Genomic DNA, 25372 nt, shown 5'->3' with positions numbered 1-25372 from the left:
AATTTCTTGTTGTCTAGCAAGGTTGAGAATGCCTTTTTGAAGGCCATGGGTTTCGGCTTGTCGGTGTTCATCGAAGACGGTAAAAGCTTATGCCTCGTTTACAGGACGGTAAAATCAGCTTCGAGGAGTTGCGCGACACGATGAGAAGCGGAACTCAACACACAACTCTTTTAGGAATCAGCGAAAAAGTTTCCCAAATGTAGTGCACGATGGCTGTAAGAGATGCCTTCATTACAGCACTTCCTCTGGTTTTCGTTTTTCATTTCCTAGTGTAATATATCACGCATGGTTTTCGTTTTTCATTTCCTGGTGTTTGAAACATTCGATCCTCGAAATCATGGCGATGTCGATCTCGACTTGTTTGAAGCAAATATCGAACCAGCACTTGGATATTAAAACACCTTGTGAACTTGCGAGTAAATGGATCCTTTTCCATGAATGGCCTCTCTCAGAAGTATTGGATGCTTCACTTACAAGGTTTCAATTCGATCTTCGTCGTCAATGATTCGAGTCTCAACAAAAATCCCAAGAACCTTCCCAGGTTAGTTTCTGTGAACGAAAAGCCGTAAATGATGTGCTCGTTCATTGCCTTCGAAAAGCTCAACAAGGCTTGGTTGAGTTGGTTTTAGATTTAATCAAGGGTAAACACACCATATACCACTGAACTTTAAGCATTATATAGTTTATACCACCGAACTTTTAATTTTACCAATTATAGTTTTAGATTGTTTGGTTTAAATCTCGATTTTTTCACGTCAGATCATTTTAGATTATGATAACCTCTAATCGTTTCATTTGAAATTTGGGTGGTTATATTTAACTCTCCTTTGATTAAATTGGATAATAATAATTTTAGTCCTCTTAATTGTCAACAATTCAATTTTAACCTTTTGAAAACAATTTTTTTTTTAATTTTAACCATATAATTTTATGTCAGTCCCTAAGATTAATATCCTAATCTCCTCAAATCCATTCGAATTATTCTATAGTAGAAGTTGTATGATAAAACAGAATCAATCGAATTAATTCTTCTTTTTGAAGTAGGGAGATTTGAGTAATCATAACCAATGCATTCAAAAGCTACGTGGTCCTTTTTTTTTCAATTTGTGTTTTCTTTTTTCCTTTGATTTTCATTTAGTCGACGACAGCCTCAATCCTAATGTTGGTTGTCGATCACCGATGACTATTAGATTTTCTGTTTTTTATATTATCTTTTTTTTTCTTGAAGCTTTTTAATTTTGAATAAGAATTTCTGTCCTTGTGATACGTTTTTTCTTTGCTCTTGTGGCACATGTTTTCTCTGCTCTTGTGGCACGATTCTTATAGTTTTTTTGGGTACTTTTTTTGCATACATTTATGGTCGTTTTGATACTTGTACAAAAATTATCATGACATTTATTTTTTAATTGGTTTGTCGGTGGTCATGTATAGTCAGATCCATTTTTTAGTAAAAAGTTGTTTATTGATGTAATCTGAATTGTGTAATGAAATAGCCAGTCAAATTATTTGATTCGCTCATCACTCTTTTATCACTTCGTAAAACATCTTATTCGACAGAGACAAAAAGTTATTATAAAGATTATTGAGTTTTGACGTTAATCATCATTTTCAATAGAATGTTTTGGTTTTCTTAGTATCTTTAGGTTTAATATTTTATTTTTATATGAATATTTTAATAACTCTTGTATTCAATTTTCATTCTATATTTTAATGCATTGTAATTTTAATTTATTATATTATTAACGAAATTTAATTACAACTGTTCGTGAAAAAAACTATAATACAATTACAAAAGTAATCGTAATCAATACACTTAAAACCACATGAATAAATCTATCAAAGGTAGTTTAAGTAAGGTCAGAAATTCGAATCTTGGGGTTTGAGAATAGAGTAAACTGGGTTGGGAAGGTCGCCTTCGCCTCTGCAGTACCCGATCTGGATTAGTCGATCAATAGATCGGATTCCAGTAATTAATTCAAAAAAAATCTATATAAATGGTTTAAAGAAGTTTTGAATAAATTAAAAAAGGTTTGAATAGATATATATAATGATTTGTCAACTTAAAAAATTAAAATTAAATTAAAACTTTGAATTTACACACATATATAGTTGTAATTATATATTAAATAAGTAAAATTTAAACATAAAGGAAAGACTAAGAGATTAGAGATTGAGATTAATGAAGTTCCTTATATTATGCAGTTTCTGGTTTCAGATTAATAAACCCGATGATTATTAGAAAGAAATTATGTTTTAGTCACTCAACTATTTCTTTTTCAAAATCATACCTAACGTTATATTTTTATTTTATTTTGGTCAATCACTATTAAAATATTAACAAAACTATCGGCATGGTATTTTTATTTTTTTTTCAATTGGCGTGATATTATTTTATGATGACATGTCAACATCACCATCAATATTTTAACGATGAATGCTAAAACAAAAGCAAAACCAAGCGTTAAGTATCATTTAAAAATAATAGAATGACTAAAATAGAATAAAAATGATAATTGGGGTACTAAATATAAAATTTACCCTATTTGTTTTTAAGTATTTCATATCCAATTTTATGCCACGTGATTAAATGCCATGGGTTAAGTTTACACCCATTTTAGGTTATATTGGGTCGTGGCCAATTTTAATTTTTTTAAACAAATGATTGGGAGTTGTTTTTAAATAAATATTATTTTGTACTTAAAATTAATAAAAAATTAATTTAAGTATTTACTAAATTATATTTTATTTAAATATAAATATTAAAATATATTAATTTAAAAAAATTAAAATATATTAATTTAAAAATATTAAAATTAGGTTAAATATTTACTAAATAATATTTTATTTAAATTTAACTATAAAAAAATATGAAAAATTAGTTTATTAATATTATATTCAAATATTGTATGGATTATACTTATTATTTTAAAAGTAATATTTTAAAATATTTACTAAATAATATTTACTAAAAATAGTTTAAATATTTATTAAATAATATTTTATTTAAATTTAAATATTAAAATATATTAAAAAATTAGTTTATTAATATTCTATTCAAATAATGTATGGATTATACTTATTATTTTAAAAGTAATATTTTTAAATTATCCATGAATAGAATTTTAATAATCCATACATTATTTGAATAGGATATTAATAAACTAATTTTTAATTTATTTTAATATTTAAATTTAAATAAAATATTATTTAATAAATATTTAAACTAATTTATTTTATTAATCTAGAGTAATTACAAGATAGCATTTGTTTAAAGACAACTCTTAGCTATTTGACATTAAACGTTTACCCTAACATTCCTAGATTAAGGCTGTTATGTACAAATTGAGTTTTTTTTAAGGCATTTATTTTACAATTCATACATTTTTTTAAAAAAGAAAAAAGAAATTGAAATATCAAGTTCAATTGAATAATTCAAGTACATTTACAGCTACACGATCTCTCAATACATTTATTGGAATAGTTAGTTGCACGTGCTTAATAAGCTGTTAAGCTGTTAGAGGTGGTTAGTTGAGCACTTAAAGTTAGCTATACATAACATGTGGATATGGATATGGATATGAATATGTATATAGATATTCATTTTATTAAATAAAAGGTTGCTGCTAAAGTGTTACGTGTTACCTATGTTCCGATCGGTTGTCAAATTGTAGATGGTCTCACAAAACCTTTGTCTAAAGCTGCGTTTGAAGTATTCAGGGGCAAGGTATGCGTCTTACCTTGTTAACGTAGTAGGAGGAGGAAGTAGAGAAAATATTGGAATAGTTAGTTACACGTGCTTAATAAGTTGTTAAACTGTTAGAGGTGGTTAGCTGAGCAATTAAAGTTAACTATTCGATTAAACTAGCTGTATAAATAGGGATGGCAAACGGGCGGGTCGGGTGCGGATACCCCCTCCCCTCTCCCCATACCCACCTACTATTTTTCAATCTACCACCCGTCCACCACCCATGATGGTTACAAATTTTCAAATCCACACCCGCCCACGCGGGTAAAATTTCAAATCCATCCCCACACCCACTACCCACTAGAAACATACCCATCTAGACCCGCCTGACAACAAATTAATAAGATGTTGGAGTTGATTCCCAGACAGTTCGTGATGGGGTAGCAGCGCATGCTTCAATTTGTCAGAGGAGTGGCTCTACGAATGTTATGGAGACAAATTGTAGGGAGTATGTAGTCGTAGAGCTGAATTGTTGTGTTGCTTTCGATGTTAATGCTCATAGTGCGCCTAATATGGGTTTTGAGGGGCTAAAGAACATGGAAACTGCTGCTTTTGATGTTAATGCTTATAGTACGGCTAATTTGTGTTTGGATGAGCAGCATGTGCTAAAAAATATGGAAAGTGACGTGGTTAGTTGGATTCTGGGTTTAATCAAAAAGCTGAATATTTCCCTAATTAAATACCATATTAAAGACTAAATATCCTTACTATTTAGTTAAATTATATGTTATATATTATATAATATTAAAATTTATAAATTAGTCTCTAAAATTACACCTAAATTCATAATGGTCCAAAATTTAATAGATATTTAGTTGGGCGGGCGGATGTGGGGCAGGCGGATGCGGGGCGGGTAATGTCTCAAACTCATTACCCGCCCACCACCCACGACGAGTACCACTTTATAAATCTACACCCGCTCACTACCCGCTAAAATTATACTCTTCCCCGCTCCAATTGAAATGAATATGATATGAAATCCACGAAACTGTACCCATTTGTCATATATGTATAAAGCTTTTATAAAAGCAGTGTACTTATATTCAGAAAAAAAATCAAGAAATATAATCATTACTTTTCCATTTCTCTTTTATATTTTCTTCAATATTCCAAGAACATTTGATCATAATTTCGTTCGAACTTTCTTCCCAACTGGGTCTCTATGTGTACATAAAAAGATGACTCACACAAGTCATTGAATTAGTTGGTTCTTGACAATATATTTATATTTTAAAAAAGGGGGTTTTTTATTGGTTGAGGTGAGATCTTTGACTAAAATTAAGCATGTTTTTCATCTAAACTGCTACAGTAGAAATATTACCAATATTCAAGGACCACCAATATTACCAATATACACGTATGGTCATGTTCAATGTAGAAACTAAGGAGAACTGCTGATTATTGTTCATGATATCACATTATGATTCAACACTAATTTTTTAAAATAAGATAGTGGATTATGTTTTTGTAGAAAGGCTATGCGAATCTTGATCGATGGTGTTATTAATCATGGTAATATGCTGAAAATATAGGTTTATAAAAGTGAAAATACTTCCCTTCCAAAAATTACATCAATCGATTAACATTGCTAGATATTAACTACTATAAAAATTTATACATTTAAATATATTTAAACATGTAGGATCCTCGTATATAAATAAGGGTAAAGTACACAAACAGTTCATTGATTATAGGGCATTGCTTTATTAAGTTTATTGACCATTAAAAGTTACAAAAAGGTTTTCCAACTATAGGGTGTTATGTTGTAGTCTTTGACTATTAGAAGTTAATAAACGGTCAGCTTACTATTCATATGTTCTAAACTACTAATTTTTTGTTAAAAAAAATGATGATCGTTTGAGCTTTACGTTAACCTGCTGATTGAGATATGATAAAAATTGTATTTTAATGATGCCTACTGACACAGTCATTTCTTTCGAGCATTGGCTTGATGATATAATGTTTCAAGCATTCACTCGTCGACATAAATACAGCTCAAACAGTTCTAGGATCAGATTTTATCATAACTCAATTAATAGGTTAAAATTCAACTCAGAACCCCGATAATTTTCTAACAGAAAATTACAACTTTTGAACATATGAATATTCATATGACTATTTTATAACTTTGAATAGTCGGGGACTCAACAAAACAACGTTTTATATTCAAGGAAACATTTAATAACTTTTAATAGTCAAGCGACTCAACAAAACAACACCCAATAGTAAAGGAACCATTTGTGTCTTTACCCTATAAATAATTTATGGAATTAATTACGTTTGAGTATCAGATGCATTTTTACATAGCTTTCCCAATTATAGACTTTGCCAAAGCATGTGACGAAAGGAGTTTAGGAGACTGCAAAACATGCTTTGAGGGCCAATGGATTCAGGCTTACCATATGAAGACGCCCATATCAGCAGGAAAAAGGAACCCTTTCTTCCAATTTTGCGAAACATTATTGTATAATCATATTTGTTTAAAGCAAAACTGCTCACGCCCTTACACACCTTAACCACAAATAGTTTAACTAGTACGACTTCTTGTTTCATCAAATAGTGTAAGAAACACATCACTATCAAAATCAATCTTGCAAGTTTACTGATGTTTTGAGTCAAGCTGTTACCTTTGTATGTTATGTTTGTGTATATATATGAGTATATCTTCGGAGGTTTTTTACCAGTTTTGTGCAGAGTCTTCAAATGAACTGGCTTGCCAAAGCTTCTGTTGTTGTCTTTCTGCAACTGTTGCTGTTATTGCAGATTGTGAAGGTAGACGGTAATGTAAAAGCAAGACGGGTGCTATCGAATGTGACTGCCGATGGAGGGTCACCGTGGCTCAGGAATGTAGCGAATCCGAGGCCGAGACCCAATGGATGCATGTTCAGGCCGTGGATATGTGAACAAGGGCAACATCCTCCCACGGCTCGGATGCGGTGTTGTAGGAATCGATGTGTCGATGTTTCTTCCGACGATGCTCACTGCGGGTTATGCGGGCTTAGATGTATTAATACGAATATTAGTCCTCGTCATTGCGGTAGTTGCGACAACCGGTGCCGTGGGGCGTTACATGCATGTATGGGATGTGTGGATATGCATGGCCACCACAACCATTCCCTCCCCATCCGCCAAGACCGTTCCCTCCCCATCCACCAAGACCGTTCCCTCCCCATCCTCCACGACCGTTACCTCCTCTCCCGCCGAGACCATTCCCTACCGATCCACCAAGACCGTTCCCTCCCCATCCGCCACGACCGTTCCCTCCCGATCCACCAAGACCGTTCCCTCCTCATCCTCCACACCCATTTCCACCCCACTCTCCGGGGGTTTGCCCTCCAGGTTCGCCTCGGCCACCAGCCATGTATCAACCACCTGCAAAGAGTTGAAGTCGACGAGAAGTGTCCAGTTCAAGAGTCTGCCTACAGTATTGTCTTCACTATCTACTAACCTTGTTAACAAAGGGAAACTAAAATGTATGTCTTTCGCATTTTCGAGTATTGATTATTAAGGAAAGTGTTTAAATTGGTGTTTTGAATCATTGTCAACAATCAATAAAGAATTGTTCTTCCATATACTGTAAACAATCACATGCACTTCCTCTTTCGGTGCTTTAAAAACGGCTCTATCAAACTATATATATAATACTTATTCTAAGGAAAAAACAAGACGTTTTGATCAGAAAGAAAGCTTCATTCTCATCCTGTAAACATTCATGCAACTGAATTAGGGTGTTGTAATTTAACATCCTCTACATTATTCCAACCCAGATGTGATTCTATGAAGCAAATGCAACTACAAAAAACAAAACCACTAGCTTGCTTAGAACAATTTTCATGTATAATTTAGTAATTCTCTTCTTTCCCATATTCAAAAATAAATTACTTTTTTTTTTTCAGAATAATACCAATTCAAGCATCTTGTCAGGCAAAAAAAAAAAAAGAGCTTTTATTCTTAGCAAAATAACACTACGAAATGATTAATTGCTCGTCAAACAATATAATTTATACCAGCAAAATGCCATTATAACAGATGTGTTGACCAAAACTGAGTCCCTAAAAAAGCAACTCTAACATAGAAATCAAGCTAGATGGGAGGGTCCGATTAACTCAAAATCTCACGACCCAGGTATAATCTTCAAGTTAAATTTAGGGTTTCAAGGATTACCTTATTTAAAGTCCAAGGCCATCGGAAACTTGGAAGGCATAAGAGGGCTTGGGTCAGTCATCGTTGGTGGAAGAAGAGTGGGGGAGTTCTAATGGATAATTTATAAATACTTTTTTATTTTACATAGAAATTTCTATATTTATATTGTTTTTATGTGTTTATATTACCATGAACTTGCATGAAGATGACACCATCTCGCCAAGTGTGTTCCCAGGAAGTCGAATTTGCTTTCTATAAGCCGAATCTTCCTCCCACACATTTAATTGCAACAACCTCTTGACCAAAGTCGATCTTTGATTTTGAAAACTATTTTGATTTTGAAAAATAACCGTAGAGATTGAGAGAGATATTCCGAAGATATTAAGGGCCTGTTTCAATTCTCCCGTTGGAATTGAGTCATCGCATCAACTCTCGGCTTATGAAAAATTTAGCTAAGTATGACAAAAGTCATACTTAGCATTTTAAAAACAAAACTTGAAAATAAAAGAAAAATGAAAAGAACTTGAAAAGTAAAAAGAGAAAACTTCTATAAAAACTAGAGAGAAAATAAGAATGTAATTTGAGTGATGAGTTTAGGGTTACCCCAAGTGGGTATTTATAGCCTCTCAAAGCCTAAGGATAAATAAGAAAATAAAATAAAATAATCCTAAAGATAATTCTTTTTTAATTTAAATTCAAACTTAAACTAGTCTCCTAATGCAACTATGCTCGTCAATCTTCCAGAAGGCGTGCGGAGGAAGTCTTCTAGAAACCGTCGCTGACTGGACCTTCTAGAAACTGCCACGTCAGACCGTGTCGTGCCCAGAATCGTGCCCATGTCTCCATCCATGACCAAATAATAAAAAAATGCAGAATGCGCCCGTTTTGTCACTAAATCTGGGAAGTAAAGACCTGCACGAAAACAAACATAACACGACCAATTTAGCAGCAATAATTCCATAAAACCGAAGAAAGCAAAGTTTGACGATTCTGAACACTCATCAAATTCCCCCTCATTTATCTCATGCTTGTCCTCAAGTACGATTAATCAAATTAATCAAAAACACCATTTATCGTTCTTTGTCAAGTTTCACATTTAAGGAAAGGAAGGCAGAGACCACAAGAAATATTCAAGTCAAGACATCAATCCATTGAATATCACTAATTGGAACAAGTCAAGTGCAATTGCAATATCCATTCATTCATCAATCTCTATGCTTATAAAGCAACACCTTACCGGGATTCACTCAAATCACTCAATGTGTTTGGGGGTAAAGAAATGCTCAATGTCAGAATTGACACGATATTACCATAGGCCTGCAAGTAAATCAAATTTCCACTAATAATGAGAGCATGATGCATAAATCAAAGGGTCTTTTATTGGTTGTAACGGGGCTTAGGTAAATGTGGGGAAAAGACTAAATATATGGTTAAATATTCAAGGCAAGGAACTAGCAAATAATGAACTCAACTCCATCAAAGCATTAAGCACAACAAGATAAAAAGACAACAAATTTCTTTTCGAAATGCATTTTTTATTCTCTATGTTGTTGTTTTGTTTTCCCTTTTTTCACGTCTTTTTTTTCTCCTTTTTTTGAACAGCTTCTTTTTCCATTTTTTCTTTTTTTTTTCGAAATGTTGTTCCTTCCCTTTTTTTCTTTTTCTATTTTTTCATGGAGCATACATCGGATAACTACTCACTTGCCCTGAAAATGGTAGAAAAAAATGATAAAATAAAAAGGCTCGGTTTTGTAAATATGGTAAAGACAAAGAAGTAGGAATATGCTCAAAAGTGGTTAACTAAGGGGAAAATGCATGGGTAGACAATTTAGTGGGGAAACCGAATGGTTAATCCTAAGGTGCCCAAATCATCTTTAAGCATCATATTCATGTGTAATCTTGACAGTATTTAACATGCAGGTTCTAGAATACCAATGCCAAATTAGACACACTCAATCCAACAAAATGAGAGCGAAAATGATATGCTCGTAAAGGCTCAAATCTCACCAAATTGTTTCATGCATTGAGCTAATCACATTTCAACCAACAAAGTCATGGAATATCATAAAAACACCAACTTATCATAATTCATGCTATTCGCTATCAAGAACATCCTAACCTAAACAATTATGTGTTCCCAAACAAGCATAACATTCCAAACAATATTCAACAAGACAAAGACAATCAGTGAAATTTATGACAAATCCAACCAACACATACTAGTATCGAAACATAAAAGATAAGCAAAAAGGAAATTCCATCTACACTCTACTCCCCATCGGTTAAAGTGTTTTGCCTCAAAACGTAAAACTAAAGTGCAAGAGAAGGAATAAAATACTCCCCGGATTTAATGTCGACCACGGTCATGGCCACAATCGCGGTGAGAGCCACTAGGACAGTGAAGTGGGCTGCCCGATTTAATGTCGTGAACTGGAAGCATGGTCAGGTTGTGTCATCGGTGGAAAATCGGCTTTGAAATCCTCTGTAAAACCATAAACCGGATGAGTAATAGTTGAATAGAAATAGGATCAGAATTTACCTCCGTAGTATTTTCTAAATCGTCGAATGCATCGAACAGGAGAAAGGCGGTGAATGCGAACAATGCTAAATCCGGGACGATGTGGTCGGAGTGTTTGGTGTTGGCCTCTGTATCATTGTGTTGTTGGTTCCTAGTGCGCACCATCGTGGATGGAGGGGTTGAAAGGGGGTGGTCGTGAAGACGTTAGAACAAGAAGAGTTCTTCGTTGATTCCGCCAGTGGTGAGTCGAAAGAGGGGCGATGGGTTCATGTGTTGGGAGGGGATGAGAGTTCTATTATGGAGAATATGAAGGGAATAATTTTGCTTGAATTGTGTTTAATTTGGTACTGTCGTGTGTAGGAGAGGGGAGAGTTTGAATATGAGTCAAATGAGTTTTGTTTTTTTAATGATAGAATGGTGGGGTCCATGGCGTAATGAAAGGGGAAGCGGAGAAGGGATTGAGAGGTGGGGCGACAGAGGAATCAAATTGGGGGGAGAATATTTTTTTTGGGTTTGCCTAACGTGCGTCGAGCCCCTCCATGGGTTTTGCTAACGTGTGCCGTTTAGAAAAACGGTGCGTACGGCTGGGGGCTTCTTCATTCCTGCTCTGTTCGATTATGCACTGCTCAATAGACTCCGAAATTAGCATTGTTCGAATCATAATTTCATAATTTCTCGTCATTTAAGTTTGAATAAAAATATTCGATTCCTGCAAAATACAAATAAAAATTAAATAAAACATGCTCGATCGAAATAAAAAATAAAAAAAATATAATGGAATTAAAAACAATGGGTTACCTCCCATGAAGCGCTTTTGTTTAACGTCGTTAGCTCGACTACCTGATTCAGACTACAAGTTCCGTGATAGACACTTCCACTTCATTCGCTTTTTCCAACTAAGAAATTTCTTATGAGAAACTCAAAACTTCTCATAAAGATTTCTTCGTATATTTCTCAATTTTAAAATATTGTCGAAAAGAATGGCCGTCAAAACATCTTTTTTACCAAAAAAATGATTTCTTCAAACGATTCTTCGACGATTTCGACTTAATTTTTGGTGCCTGCAAAAGGGAAGATAAATCTTTAGTTTTTAAAGGAGTTAAGATCAAATTTGAATCAACAATTGAAATATTTTTCAACTCCATTATGTTATCTTTTTTATCATTCGATTTCCTATATAAATTATCAACAAAGTTAGATTCATCATCAACAAGCTCAGTAACACCAACAAAATTAATACTATGCACGTTATCCGGATATCTCATTTCTTTATAAACATTAAATTTTACGATCTCACCGCCGAACTCCATAGTAAGAATACCGCTTCGAATGACAATTTTTGTATTTTTCGTGCTCAGAAAAGGACGACCGAGGAGGATTTCAGAACCAATGTGGCTATGATCACTTTCCATGATGAATAATTAAGTCTTTTACCTCTATTAAAACATTTTCTATGAGTCCTTCAGGATGAATAATTGATTTGTCTACGAGCTGAAGTGTAACTCTCGTCTCCTTCAAAGGCTCGGTGGAAACTAAATTATAGACGGAGAGAGGCATTATATTGATAGAGGAACCTAGATCGCATATGGCTCGCTTAATCCTAACTTTACCAATTTTACAGGGTATTGCGAACATACCTTGGTTTTAACCAGGCGAAAAATAGTAAAATGTGGGGTTTGGAAAAATGAGATTTAAATAGTAAAAGCGATTAAATAAAAAATAAGAGAATAAAGTTTGTGAATAAATACGGTAAAAATAGCCTCAAGCTTCGCTTTGACTCAATTTCCTTTAGATCATCGAATAAGATTTTCTCTTCGGGATTCACGTCGGTTACTTTGCGTACAAGGGCTATCCCCGTGACTCTATCTTGTATACCGAATACCCAAAGCAACCTTTGATTCTGGCTTCGGGAATTGATATTATCAACATCAATTGTCGTAGATCAATTACCGTTTAAGTTCGTATCGACCGACTCGGATTGTTGCTTCAATAAATGTCAATTCCGATCTCAATTCCCTCTTGGCGAAGCCATCTCGCCAAGTATGTTACCAGGAAGTCGAATTTGCTTTCTATAAGCCAAATCTTCCTCCCACACATTTAATCGCAACAACCACTTGACAAAGTCGATCTTTGATTTTGAAAACTATTTTGATTTGAAAAATAAGCAGAGATTGAGAGAGATATTCCGAAGATATTAAGGGCCTGTTTCAATTCTCCCGTTGGAATTGAGTCATCGCGTCAGCTCTCGGCTTATGAAAAATTTAGCTAAGCATGACAAAAGTCATACTTAGCATTTTAAAAACAAAACTTGAAAATAAAAGAAAAATGAAAAGAACTTGAAAAGTAAAAAGAGAAAACTTCTATAAAAAACCAGAGAGAAAAGAAAAATGTAATTTGAGTAATGAGTTAAGGGTTACCCCAAGTGGGTATTTATAGCCTCTCAAAACCTAAGGATAAACAAGAAAATAAAACAAAATAATCCTAATGATAATCATTTTTTAATTTAAATTCAAAATTAAACTAGTCTCCTAATGCAACTCTGCTCGTCAATCTTCTAGAAGGCGTGTGGAGGAAGTCTTCTAAAAACCGTCGCTGACTGAACCTTCAAGAAACTGCCACGTCAGACCGTGTCGTGCCCAGAGTCGTGCCCATGTCTCTAGCCGTGACCAAATAATAAAAAAATACAGAATGTGCCCGTTTTGTCACTAATTCTAGAAAATAAGGACCTGCACAAAAACAAACATAACATGACCAATTTAGCATCAATAATTCCACAAAACTGAAGAATTAACGAGCAAAATTTGACGATTATGAACACTCATCAATCATGCATTAGTAGAGACTTGAACAATGTGAAAGTAGAAAACTTCTTTTTTGTCATCCTATCGATTTCAAAGTTTCACCCTAATTAATTCGGACCAACCCACGTTGTACACTTAACTTTGGTGGGTGAGTCTCCTAGTGAATTTTTTTTACATACATAAAGACTCGAACGCAAGACTTTGCTTAAGCGATACGAAAAACTCTTTTGCTATCTCATGTCACTACAGCAAATCTGTTCCACAACGACGTTTTGAGAGTAAATGCCACTAACTTTAAATAGTGGCATTTACATTCCAAACATTACAACATGGTAACTTTAGTGGTATTTTTATACAAAATACTGTGACATATTAGTACTTTAGCGGCGTTTATATAAAAAAGACAAATACATACATGCTCGTCCATTAACAAGGTGTAACTGGTGATACGTCACATGGTCTCGAAATTTGGAGGCCACATATTTTGAAAAATCTATTAACCTAACAAAAATTATTTTTCCTACATGTACGTGAAGAAAATTCAATGAAAAAAAACTTAATTCTATATGTTTAGAATTTTTTATTTTATATGAAAACAATTGTGCTGTATAAAATATTAATATTTTATAATTTTATCTTATTATAAAATATTTTAAGAATATTATTTTTTAAAAATAGTATATGACCTCTATTTCTTTTCTTTTGGGACGAATATGAATACATAAGTGCATCTTACTTGTCCCCTAAATAGATAAACATGAAAGGAAGACTAATCCTTAACCCAAACTATATCTGGGTTTGCCATTCAAATTGGCCTTAACTTTCCAATATATACTTTACTCCATAGTTTTTTCTTTTATGTATTTTACTCCAAAGTTAAAATAGAGTTTCGGGTATTATTATTATTATTATCGGTAAACTTTCCGTATAGTCATTAAATTATAGATGTGGTTAATTTTGACTACTAATTAATTTCTTTTCAATCATATCACATAACTATTTTTTAGGGTAGGTCACATAATTATTTAAATATTATCAATAAGGTCATTTATTGCAACTTTTAAAGGAAATATTGAGGTGGCCATTAAATAACTTTGTATAATTATATATTTAGTCTTCATCACTTACAAATTTTATCAATTTGATCTTAATGTAAGTGAATTTATTTATTTTTTGATTAATCTGAGATAAGTACAAGGTAGTATCTGTTCAAAGATTCAAAGATAAGAATCAACCTTTTGATATTGAAGGCTCACACCCTTGGCTTCTATGGTGCTCGAACCCCCGCCCTCAAGGAATAACAATGATTCCTTTACCATGGAGGCCACTTGGTTCGTGTAATGTAAATGAATTCAATAAGTTTAATCATGGCATTTTTTACTTTCTTCAAAGCACATCAATAAAATATTCTTTAACAGAATATGTCAAAACTCTCTCTAACGTTTATTTTTTAAATCATTTTAACTCTTAATATTTAATTTTGGGTCAAAATAACCTTTTTTTAGTATGGAAATCAGTCATTGACAAACGATCGACAGATCTTAATTACTAATTAAGTAGACCTACCCAAACTAAAATATCAAAGTAACATAATAAATGATGATGTGATATAACCTGGGGCGTGCCATCTTACTCCCTTCAGCAATAAAAATTGCATTATAAACTCTAAAGCTCGAAATGAACATTCCAATGTATCTTCATTGGTTTCAATATATGGGGCATCAGTCATCACAGAAGCGATAATTTCCTCTTCGGCTTCAAGACTAACTAGTTGCCCATCAATAGCAAACTTCAATTTTTGATGTAGAGTTGAAGGGATTACCCCTACATAATGGATCCATAGCCTTCCCAACAAGCAATTGTAGGTCGGATGGATGTCCATTACCATAAAATAAACATTATAGATTGTAAGCTCTATAAAGGTACCTCAATTTTTCCCATTACATCCTTTTGAGTTCCATAAAATGCCCTAAAACATTATGGTAAGCCTTCATGTGTGACCTATCTATGGGTAATCTTTGCAGCGTGGCCAAAGGCATCACATTCAGGCCCATTTTCAATAAGGACTCCTTGTAAGACATGACCATGGCAGTAAGTGGTTATATTCAAAGCTTTCACAGATCCCATTTTACCTTCAGGGATTTCATCATTAGAAAAAGTGAAGTAATTTTCCAGCAGTAATATGACCCAGAATTTGATCGAGCTTGTTTACGGATATATTCTCATGGAAAAATATCTGATTGAGTACCTTCAGTAAGGCATCTCGATGAACCTCGGAGTTCATCAGCAAGTCCAATATCGGAAATGACTACGAGCATAAAAAAATAGTGGTCATTATTACCTAATCGAATGACATTTCACCATTAATATGAAAATCATAGCACATGAGTCAAATTATTACTTAATAAATTAAAATGAACATGGGTATTAAGCAAATAAAATTAATTGATTAAATCAGAACTAAGTTAAAACTACATGGATCTAATGACAATAATTTCAATTTATTTCTAATCTAATGTGTCTAAAAAACTAAAGGGGAAATAGCCAAATCAGTGCTTCAAACCAAAACCAAAATAATCCAAAAATCTAGAGATTGATGACTAAGATGCAAATACACGGGTAAATCTAAGGGACTAAAGAACAATTTTTCTTCTTGTTTTAAACTAACAAAAATTGAGAAATCACACAAATAGAGTTCATACATACGAAACATTAAATGTAATCAAAAGATCGAAGGATGACTTTTCAAAAACACGCTAAAATTACGATGATCTAAAAGAAAAATTTTCTATTTACTTTAAACTAACATAAATTTGAGAAATCACGCAATCGGGACCTATGCATTTCAATTATTGCACAAAATCAACGAAGATAGGGATCATTTTACAAAAACAAGCTAAACCTACAGTGGTCTAAGCAAAATTTTCTAAAAGTTTTTATATAAAACCCTATTTTTTTGCTAAATCTAGTAATTTTCTTAACTCTAGCCTCTTTTTCAACCTTCTTTTTTTTTATTTTTTTCTCTCGAAACCTCTCATCTCTCGACTGAAGGCCAAAATTTCCAAAAACAGAAAATAACCATCGTCTATCAATGGTTCCTCTCTTCTCCGGTGTTTGGGAAACTCAAACAACACCTAAACTTGACCCAAAGTCCTCTAAAATCTTCATTTTTTTATCTCTATCTAGATCCTAGGTAAAAAAAAACCCCAAACAGAGCCTACAATCAAACCAAAACCCACTATGACACTCATGTTTCTACCTCCAATAAACCCTAAAGCCATTATGTTTCCTTAAACACTCTAGAAAACCCCATCTTCTAGAGTTAGGTATATAGGCTAAGGCCCGTGGGCTACCCGTTTAACCCACAGCTCGTGCAGGCTTCGGGCCTAAAAAATAAAGCTCGTTTAAATTACGGGCTTTTTAGCCCGGATCGTTAAATCCGTAGGTTTAATGGGTATAACCGCGGGTAGCCCGTAAAGCCATCAATAGCCCACTTAATTTAAAATTTATAAAATTTTAGAGAAAATAAACTTAAAGAATTTTATAGAAAAATAAAATAATTACCTATAAATATGATGTTACTTATAACCATTGTAGTTCTTAAATTTATTAGGGCGTTTATCATAATTCTACCACTGCTTGATATTTTTTTCATTTACAATGTATCAAATTATTCTTCATTTTAAAAAATAAAAATTAAAAGATTTATATAGTATTTTAGACATATAAAATTTACATCATTATCATTTTGGTATTTAAAGATTTTTTTATTTAATTTTGACCTTTTATTTTTTTTTCATGAAGTATGTTATCCATTTCGTTCTTTAATTATAAAAAGTCACGTGATATTCTAATAATATATCACATGACACGTAATATTTGGATTAAAAATAAGAAAGAAAAGTAAAAGAAAAATTGAAAACATAATTTTCAACTTTTAAAGAGTTTTAAAGGCTTTTACAAAATAAATATATTTTAACAAATTAATGACTTATATTTTATCAATTTTAATATAACCATATCTTTCAAATTTACTCTTATACTGTAAGTATTTTATTTTATATTTTCATATTATGTTTTAGTCTTTCTCTAAAGTATCCATAAAATACAATTATTAGGACCACTTGACAACTTTCTTGTTAGATTTGTATAATGTTTGACTTTGTTGAATTTTTATGTTTGATTTTATGCTTGCAGACACTTCTGTGTCTTCATATTATAGTCTTGAATAATCGTGTTTTATAAAAGTATATTGTGATTATTGTTTTATTTGTTTTTCAATTTGGTGATATAAGTGAATATTGTTTCTTTTATTTGAGTTTAAGTAATTATGTATATATATATATATATATATATATATATATATATTAATGATTAAAAAATTAAAAAAATTATTTTATAATAATTTTCGGCTATTTAAAATAAAATTTAAATATTATTATTTTGACGGTGCTACCTTCCTTTTTCAAGTTGCTGGATCATTTTTAAAGGTGTGGAAAGTTAGAACATTATTTTTTATTGCATTTAAAGTATTTAAAATTGTTGTTATTTAACAGGCCGTGGGTAAGCCCGTGGGTTAAATGAACGGGCCGCGGGCCTTAAAATTCAAAACCATTTATGAATGCGGGCTTTTTAAACCGCTCCATTTAAGCCTGCACCGTCAAAACCCGTGGGCTAAACGGGCGGGTAATCCGTATACCCAGCTCTACCATCTTCCTTTTATTACTTAAACCAAACCTTAAACTGAACATCCAAAGGTTTTTATGGCTCTAAAAGGAAGACCCCTAAGCCTCTAGACTCTGATGACGTTGATTCCGACGATAAAAGCCCTAAAACAAAAGGTAAAACCGCCCTTCTACCCCTTTTTATTTGTTTTCGATCTATGCAATTAGAGAATAAAACTGAAAAAAGAGAAATACCTTCAAAGTATTGTTTTTCGATTTCATGGGTTGCCAAAAAACTCTCTTTACATTTTTGTTCTTGGGGTTTTTATACTCATTTACAGAAAAGGTTACAATTGAAAATCCCTAAGCTCTTTTTATTCTTATTTTTCTATTCTTCTTTTGTTTGCCGAGGAGAATCGATCATTATCTTGACGGTGGTGGCAGAGGGGACATGTCAGTTCTCTCATGTCCTCTATCATTACAAAATCAAATCTATGGGGATCAAATCTAAGCACGTGGAGTATGGAGATGTCACCGTCAGTGTTTGGAGCATTTTGAAGTTGGCGCGTACATCAGACGCACGGATGAATCGATGGTTGGATCTCTTGGTATCATGTGAACCGTTAGATTAGATCAAATCCAACTGTAGTGGTCTCTGGCGGCAACAACAAGGGGTAAAACCCTAAATTTAGATGAATATGGGTTGTTAGATCCAATGGTCAGGATATGATTGCGTGATCTGCTCTTTAGGGTTATGATAAAACCCTAACCCACTTCTGATCTAAACCGTTGAGTTAGGTTATATCCAACGGTTATCCCTTGGTTGCGCATGTTTTCACCTGGAGTTGTAAAACCCTAGTTTGATCTTTACTCTAAACAGTTGGATTGGGTCAGATCCAATGGATCTAGTGAAGCAGCGCTGGAGATAACTTAGGGTTTATTAGAATCCATAATCTTTATGCGATCTGGACTATCCGTTTCCTTCTTGATCTACTAGTTGATGATACCCTAGATGTCATCTGGCTTCACGAGGGCTTATGAACTTGGGCTTCTATTGGGTTATCATGCAGGCCTTTCCCATTAGAGCTTGACTTAATATCCTCAACTAGACTTGGAACTCGACCTTAAATCAGAATGATCGTGCAATTAAATGAATAAAATTAATAATAATAATAATAATAAAATAAAGATAACATAGAAATAAAAAATATATAAACTATATAATATCTATTATTTCCGAAGTATAAACTATATACTATTTTTAAGATATATATTGTATATTTGTATACTATTTTCAAAATTATTTTTAAAACTATTTTCCAAAATTATTTTCAAAACTATACAATAAATACTATATATTATTTTCACACTATTTTTCAAAATTATATAATATGTACTACATAATATTTTCAAAACTATTTATAATATAATAGATGATATTTTATCTTATATATATATATAATTCTATATTTAGAAAACATTATATTTAAAATAAAAATAATTAAAATAAAATAAAAACAAAGTTAAAAAATGAAAAATTTATCCGGACGAAAACATGTATGATCTATTATTTTAAAACAAACGATTTAAAATTTGACATTAAAGAAATTTAAACTTAAATAATTAATTTAAATGGTAAACTCTCAACCTCTGCACCAAAGCTATGAACCTATTACATATTGACAAAAACTTGTATTTAACTAAACTGTAGTCAAAATTAAAAAGCAATGTATTCTTATCTTTCTTTTTCTTAAATGTTTAAGTTATCATTTGTATTCCCCCAATTTCTTTTATATTTATCATAACTTGTTTCATGATTTCCTTTTGGAATTTATGATAAACTAATTTTCTCTTTTTAAGTTTTGATCCATTGTATGAAAACAAGCAAGGTCGTATGCAGGGACGGAACTAAAAATTTATTATAGTGAGAAATTAAAATAATTTTTTATTTTTATAAATATAATTTTTTCAACTGAGTAAAGAATAATAAATTTTTCTTTATTTATTTTTAAAAATATATATTTTATATTAATTAATAATTAAAAATATAATTGACGGGGTGAAAGCTCTCGTTGCCCTCCCCTTGTTCCACCCATGGTCATACGTGAGAACTTCAATTTTCCTCCTCTTACAAGAAGGGGTTGATGTGATAAGGCCAGCAAATCAAATGGGTCTAATAAAAGCTTTCAATAGGTTCAGGGTTGTCTATTGCAAATATCCCTTTCTTTAATGACCCAATAGCAAAACGCCATTATAGGAATATTTTCTTACGCCTTAAGACCACTTATTGAAGCATTCAAAACTCAAACAACCGAAGCAAATTGCTTCCTTACTCTTTGCTTAGCTCTCCGGTATTAAATTCTCTTTTAAGAGAAATTAGACATTTTTAGCAACAGTATTTATTTATTTATTTATTTATCATTCATCACAAATTAAAAAAATACATTCTACTAATAAGCCCTACAAAAATTAAATAAATTAATTAAAATAGTAATGGGGTGGGCAATATATCATGATATTATCCTCCTATCCTACTAATGCCTTCACTTGCAATTATACCCTATCCTACATTTTTATACCCTAATCTTAATTTTGGTTAGATTATTAAGGAGTATTTAATCAATTAAATAATCCTTTGTAAATGATTTCGAAATACATACTAAAATCAAATGTTCTTTTTTTATATAAAGATTGAATATTGTTTACCTCACCCACCTAGAGGATTGGGTTATTGAGAATGAAGATAGGCAAATAGAGTTAACTCTGAACAGCAAAACATTTCATTTCCCTACCACAATAATATTCATCCCATTGAAGCTTACGTCAATAATAAAACTAAACAAAAATTAGTTGTCACCTCAACTGATCATCATCATCTTCAATTCACATTGTATCGTCGATGAATTTTTATATATATTTTTCGTTATTATTGAATATTAATTTAACGATTATTATTTATAAATATGATTATCTCAAATAGCATGATTAATGTAAAAACTAAATAAGAAACAGTATGTGGATCCATATAAAAGTAACCTAAAAATAGTATCGAGAAAAGTGTTGGGTTGGTGGCTTGCATTAGATTTCAACCTTAAAACACTCCTCTTTTCCCACTAACCCTACTCTATAAATATAACTAAGTTGATATCCATTCTCTTATCAAATATAATTTGATCATGACCTCCCAAGCTTTCTCCTTTCTCATTCTTTTCCTTTCAGCCCTTGCTGTTTCAGGTATATATATATATATAACTTAAAACCCACACTTTTGTTTTTTTGTCTGAATTCGAACCTGAACAACTCAAGGTTTGATTTTGTTTTGTCATGGCAGATGCAGCTGGTTCGGTTGGAATTAACTATGGTCGAGTGGCGAACAACTTGCCATCACCGGACAAAGTCGTGCAACTGTTGAAGTCTCAGGGCGTAACGAAAGTGAAGATTTTCGACACCGATCCGGCGGTCTTATCGGCGTTGGCAAACACGGGGATCAGCGTAGTTGTCTGTCTTCCTAACGAGAAGCTCGCCTCGGCCGCCGGCGATCAGTCGTTTGCGGACAATTGGGTTCAAACCAGCATCTCAAAGTACTATCCCGCCACAAAGATAGAAGCCATAGCTATCGGTAACGAAATTATCGCGGCCAACGTCACCGACGAGACAAAAGTCCTCGTGCCCGCCATGAAAGCCATCCAGGCCTCACTTGTTAAATTCAATTTGGATTCAAACATCAAAGTCTCGTCCCCTATAGCTATGACTTGCTTGGAGAACTCTTACCCTTCGTCGGCCGGTTCATTCAAACAGGAACTAGTGGACGTTGCCATTAAACGCATGTTGGATTTCTTGAAACAGACCGGGTCGTACCTTATGGTTAATATTTATCCTTTTTTCGCATACGAAGGTAACTCGAACCAAATCTCACTCGATTACGCTTTGTTTAAACAAAATCCAGGGGTGGTTGATTCCGGTAACGGGGTTAAATACAACAGCCTCTTCGATTCTCAGCTCGACGCCGTTTCCGCCGCCTTGTCGGCTCTTAAATTTGATGACATGAAGGTGGTGGTGACGGAGACAGGGTGGCCTTCGGCCGGGGACGTGGCTGAAACCGGTGCAAGCCAGGCTAATGCGGCGACGTATAATGGTAACTTAATACGAAGAGTATTGAGCGGAAAGGGTACCCCTTTGAGACCAAAGGATCCACTTAACGTTTACATATTTGCTTTGTTTAACGAGAATCAAAAGCCAGGTCCCACATCGGAAAGAAACTATGGGTTATTTTACCCCAATATGCAAAGGGTATATAACATAGCATTCTCAAAACAAGGGTTAAATGTTAGTTTCCCTCCACCAATGAACATCGGAAAAAGTGGAAACCGACCACCGTCAACGAATAACAGGAATCGATCCAGAGGCGGAGTGACAAAGAGAGCAGGGCAGACATGGTGCTTGGCCAACCCTAATGCCGACCGGCAGGAGCTGCAGGCGGCGTTGGATTATGCTTGTGGTGAGGGAGGAGCCGACTGCGGCCCAATTCAATCGGACGGTTCATGTTTTAATCCTGATTCTCTCGAAGCACATGCCTCGTATGCCTTCAATAGTTACTATCAAAAGAAGGCACGTGTGAGTGGCTCGTGCGATTTTCACGGTGCGGCTTATGTGTCCATGCAACCTCCACGTAAGTTAATTATGTCTAAATTTAGAGTAATTTTTTATACACATATTACATAAATTAAACTTATATAATTAATTTTAATTGTTAAATTATTAGAATTTAAATCTTATATATAATATATTGTATTAAACTAAATATCAAATGGAGTATTAATTTTCCTAAACTAATGCGTTTTTTTCATGACCTTTAATTGGCAGTATTTGGGAACTGTCAATATCCCACAGGGTATTAAAGTTGGAGAAGCAAAGGGGAAGAGATTTGGTGAATTTCTATTTTATGTAAATAATTTTATTTGCTAAAATCAAATTATCAAATGGTAATAGATTGATAGTAAAACGTTATGCATTTAATAATATGTTTAAATCTTACATAATGTGCTTTAATAGCTTTAGTTGAATGTTTATGAAAGTATATAGTAATATAGAGATAACAACACTTTTATGTGTAGAGATGGTTATTATCTACGGCGGCGGTAAATGAGGCTAAACATATCGTGAGTTATTCAAGATTGATTCGGTCAAAACTCGATAAATACTCGATTCGAATGGACTCGACTCAAGTTCTTAACAAGCTGAAACAAACTACTTGATAATCAACTCGAAAAGCTCGTGTGCAACTCGAAAATATAATATATTAATATTTTACTTTTTTAAATAAATTATTATAATATTTACGTGCTAATTTTAAAAACATGGAGTATAAGGTTTTCATATATTTCAGGTTTATGTTCGAGTTTGAGGCTTCAATCGAGTTAAATTTAAGATTTATTTCATTTTGATCTTTTACGAGCTTCAATTCATGGTTTTGAGTTCGAGTCGGGCTTGAAAATTTTAGTCTCGCGAGTTTTCGAGTCGAGTTGACCTCACCAGTACTCGAGCTCGACTCCGCTCGTTTACAGTTCTATTATTATATGTCAGGTGTTTGTACTTTTAGATAATTGAAAAAATTATTCGTGTTTGAACTTATAAATTCGAATATATGTAAGTTAAGTATCTAAAACAACCGGATCGAGTTATAGATAATTTGAGACAAATTTTTGTAATTTCTTTTACAAATCAAATAATTTTAAAAAAGTTACATAGATAAATATAAAACTTAAAAGTATAATATAATCCAATCTTAAAATTTTAAATTAAATAATCCAAACATAAAAATTAAAATACAACTAAAGAATTGTAGTCCATGAATAATAATTTTTCTATCGATCAAACATCATCTCAAGTTATATACTCATATACATGACTTTTTATATGTGACGTTTAAAATATTATTTATCTCATCAATTATAATTTTTAATTGCTCTTAAGTCAAATCTTGTATTTCAACGTAAAAGAGTTTAGAATATGTAATTTACATGTTTATAAAATAACCCATTTCATGACAAGAGATAATAAAATAAGTCATGTCACTATACACCATTTGAATGTTAACAGTCGAGTAATCAAAATAGGAGAAACTCAAAATTTAAGTGATTAAATTAAAAATTTTAAAATGTTAGTGATTAAAATAAAAATGAGAAGAAAAATAAATGATAAGATTTATATATAACCTTAAATATTTTATTAAAAAGTGGACCATAAATTATAATTATATGGAGGAAACTTAGGTGGCGTTTGATTAGATGGAATCCCTTGAAATTGGTGGGAATTGGAATCCAATTTCATCACTTTTTCATGTTTGGTTCAAGTTTTTCAATGGAATTGAAATCCATGATGGAATTCAATTCCATCAAATGAGAGAAAGTGAATTCTATCAAAAAATAGATGGAATTCAATTCCTTGTTGGAGGGAATTGAAATTTGACCATACTACCCTCATCAATCATTTGGTAACTTATTCATATATTGAATAAAAATATTTTTTTATTATTTCGGGTCGGGTCGGGTTTCTAATTCATATATTCGGGTCGGGTCGGGTGAAACTTTATTTTTGTCGGGTCGGATCGGGTTTTTTTAAGTGTGATATTCGGGTCGGGTCGGGTCGAGTTCGGGTTTAGGGTGAAAAAAATCGGACCGACCCGAAAAATATATAATTCCGGTCGGGTCTGATTAAGTTACTGTTTTTATTAAATAAATTTTTTATTATTTCGGGTCTGGTCAGGTTGGATTTCTAATTTATATATTCGGGTCGGGTCGGATGAAACTTTATTTTTTTCGGGTCGGTCGGGTTTTTTAAGTGTGATATTCGGGTCGAGTCGGGTGGGTTTTTTTAAGTGTGATATTCGAGTAGGGTCGGGTTCGAGTTTAGGGTAAAAAACGGACCGACCCGAAAACATATATAATTCGGGTCGGGTCGGACTAAGTCACTGTTTTTATTAAATAAAAATAATTTTTTATTATTTCGGGTCGGGTCTGATGAAACTTTATTTTGTTCGGGTCGAGTCGGGTCGGGTTTTTTTAAGTGTGATATTCGGGTCAGGTCGGTCGGGTTCGGGTTTAGGGTGAAAAAAACCGGACCGACCCGAAAAAAAATATAATTTTACCTTATATTTAGAAATAATTACAATAATACCCCTCTATATATAATTTTTTTTTCAATTAAGTCAATGTTTTTATTGAATAAAAATAATTTTTTATTATTTTGAATCGTGTCGGGTCGTGTTTCTAATTCATATATTGAATAAAAATAGTTTTTGATATTTTTTTGTAACTAATTAACATACTCCGATTGGAATGTATCGAAATATTGCTCTATCTTTTGGTAACTTATTAACATATTTTGATTACGATGATTTTAACTTATAATGTTTATTAGCATGATTTTTATAATGAGAAAATCGCCTCAGTGACCAAAAAAAAGTTATAATATACGATTTTAACCAACTTTTTTTGGATTT

At 32.7% G+C, this 25372-nt stretch overlaps 1 protein-coding gene across 1 annotated transcript; it reads left to right on the top strand.

Annotated features, from left to right (window-relative positions):
- The first annotated feature begins 21047 nt into the window (after positions 1-21047).
- Positions 21048-22810, top strand: LOC120159094 (glucan endo-1,3-beta-glucosidase 7-like). Its single transcript, XM_039169763.1, has 3 exons — positions 21048-21105; positions 21203-22540; positions 22735-22810. Exons 1-3 carry the CDS (start codon positions 21048-21050, stop codon positions 22767-22769), a joined length of 1431 nt encoding a protein of 476 aa, XP_039025694.1. The 3' UTR covers positions 22770-22810.
- Positions 22811-25372: the final 2562 nt, after the last annotated feature.

Source organism: Hibiscus syriacus, unplaced genomic scaffold (genome assembly GCF_006381635.1).
Source record: "Hibiscus syriacus cultivar Baekdansim isolate YM2019G1 unplaced genomic scaffold, ASM638163v2 tig00111342_pilon, whole genome shotgun sequence".
NCBI classification, from domain to species: Eukaryota; Viridiplantae; Streptophyta; class Magnoliopsida; order Malvales; family Malvaceae; genus Hibiscus; species Hibiscus syriacus.
The sequence above is the reverse complement of the archived record's forward strand: the minus strand, read 5'-3'. Positions and strand labels throughout refer to the sequence as shown.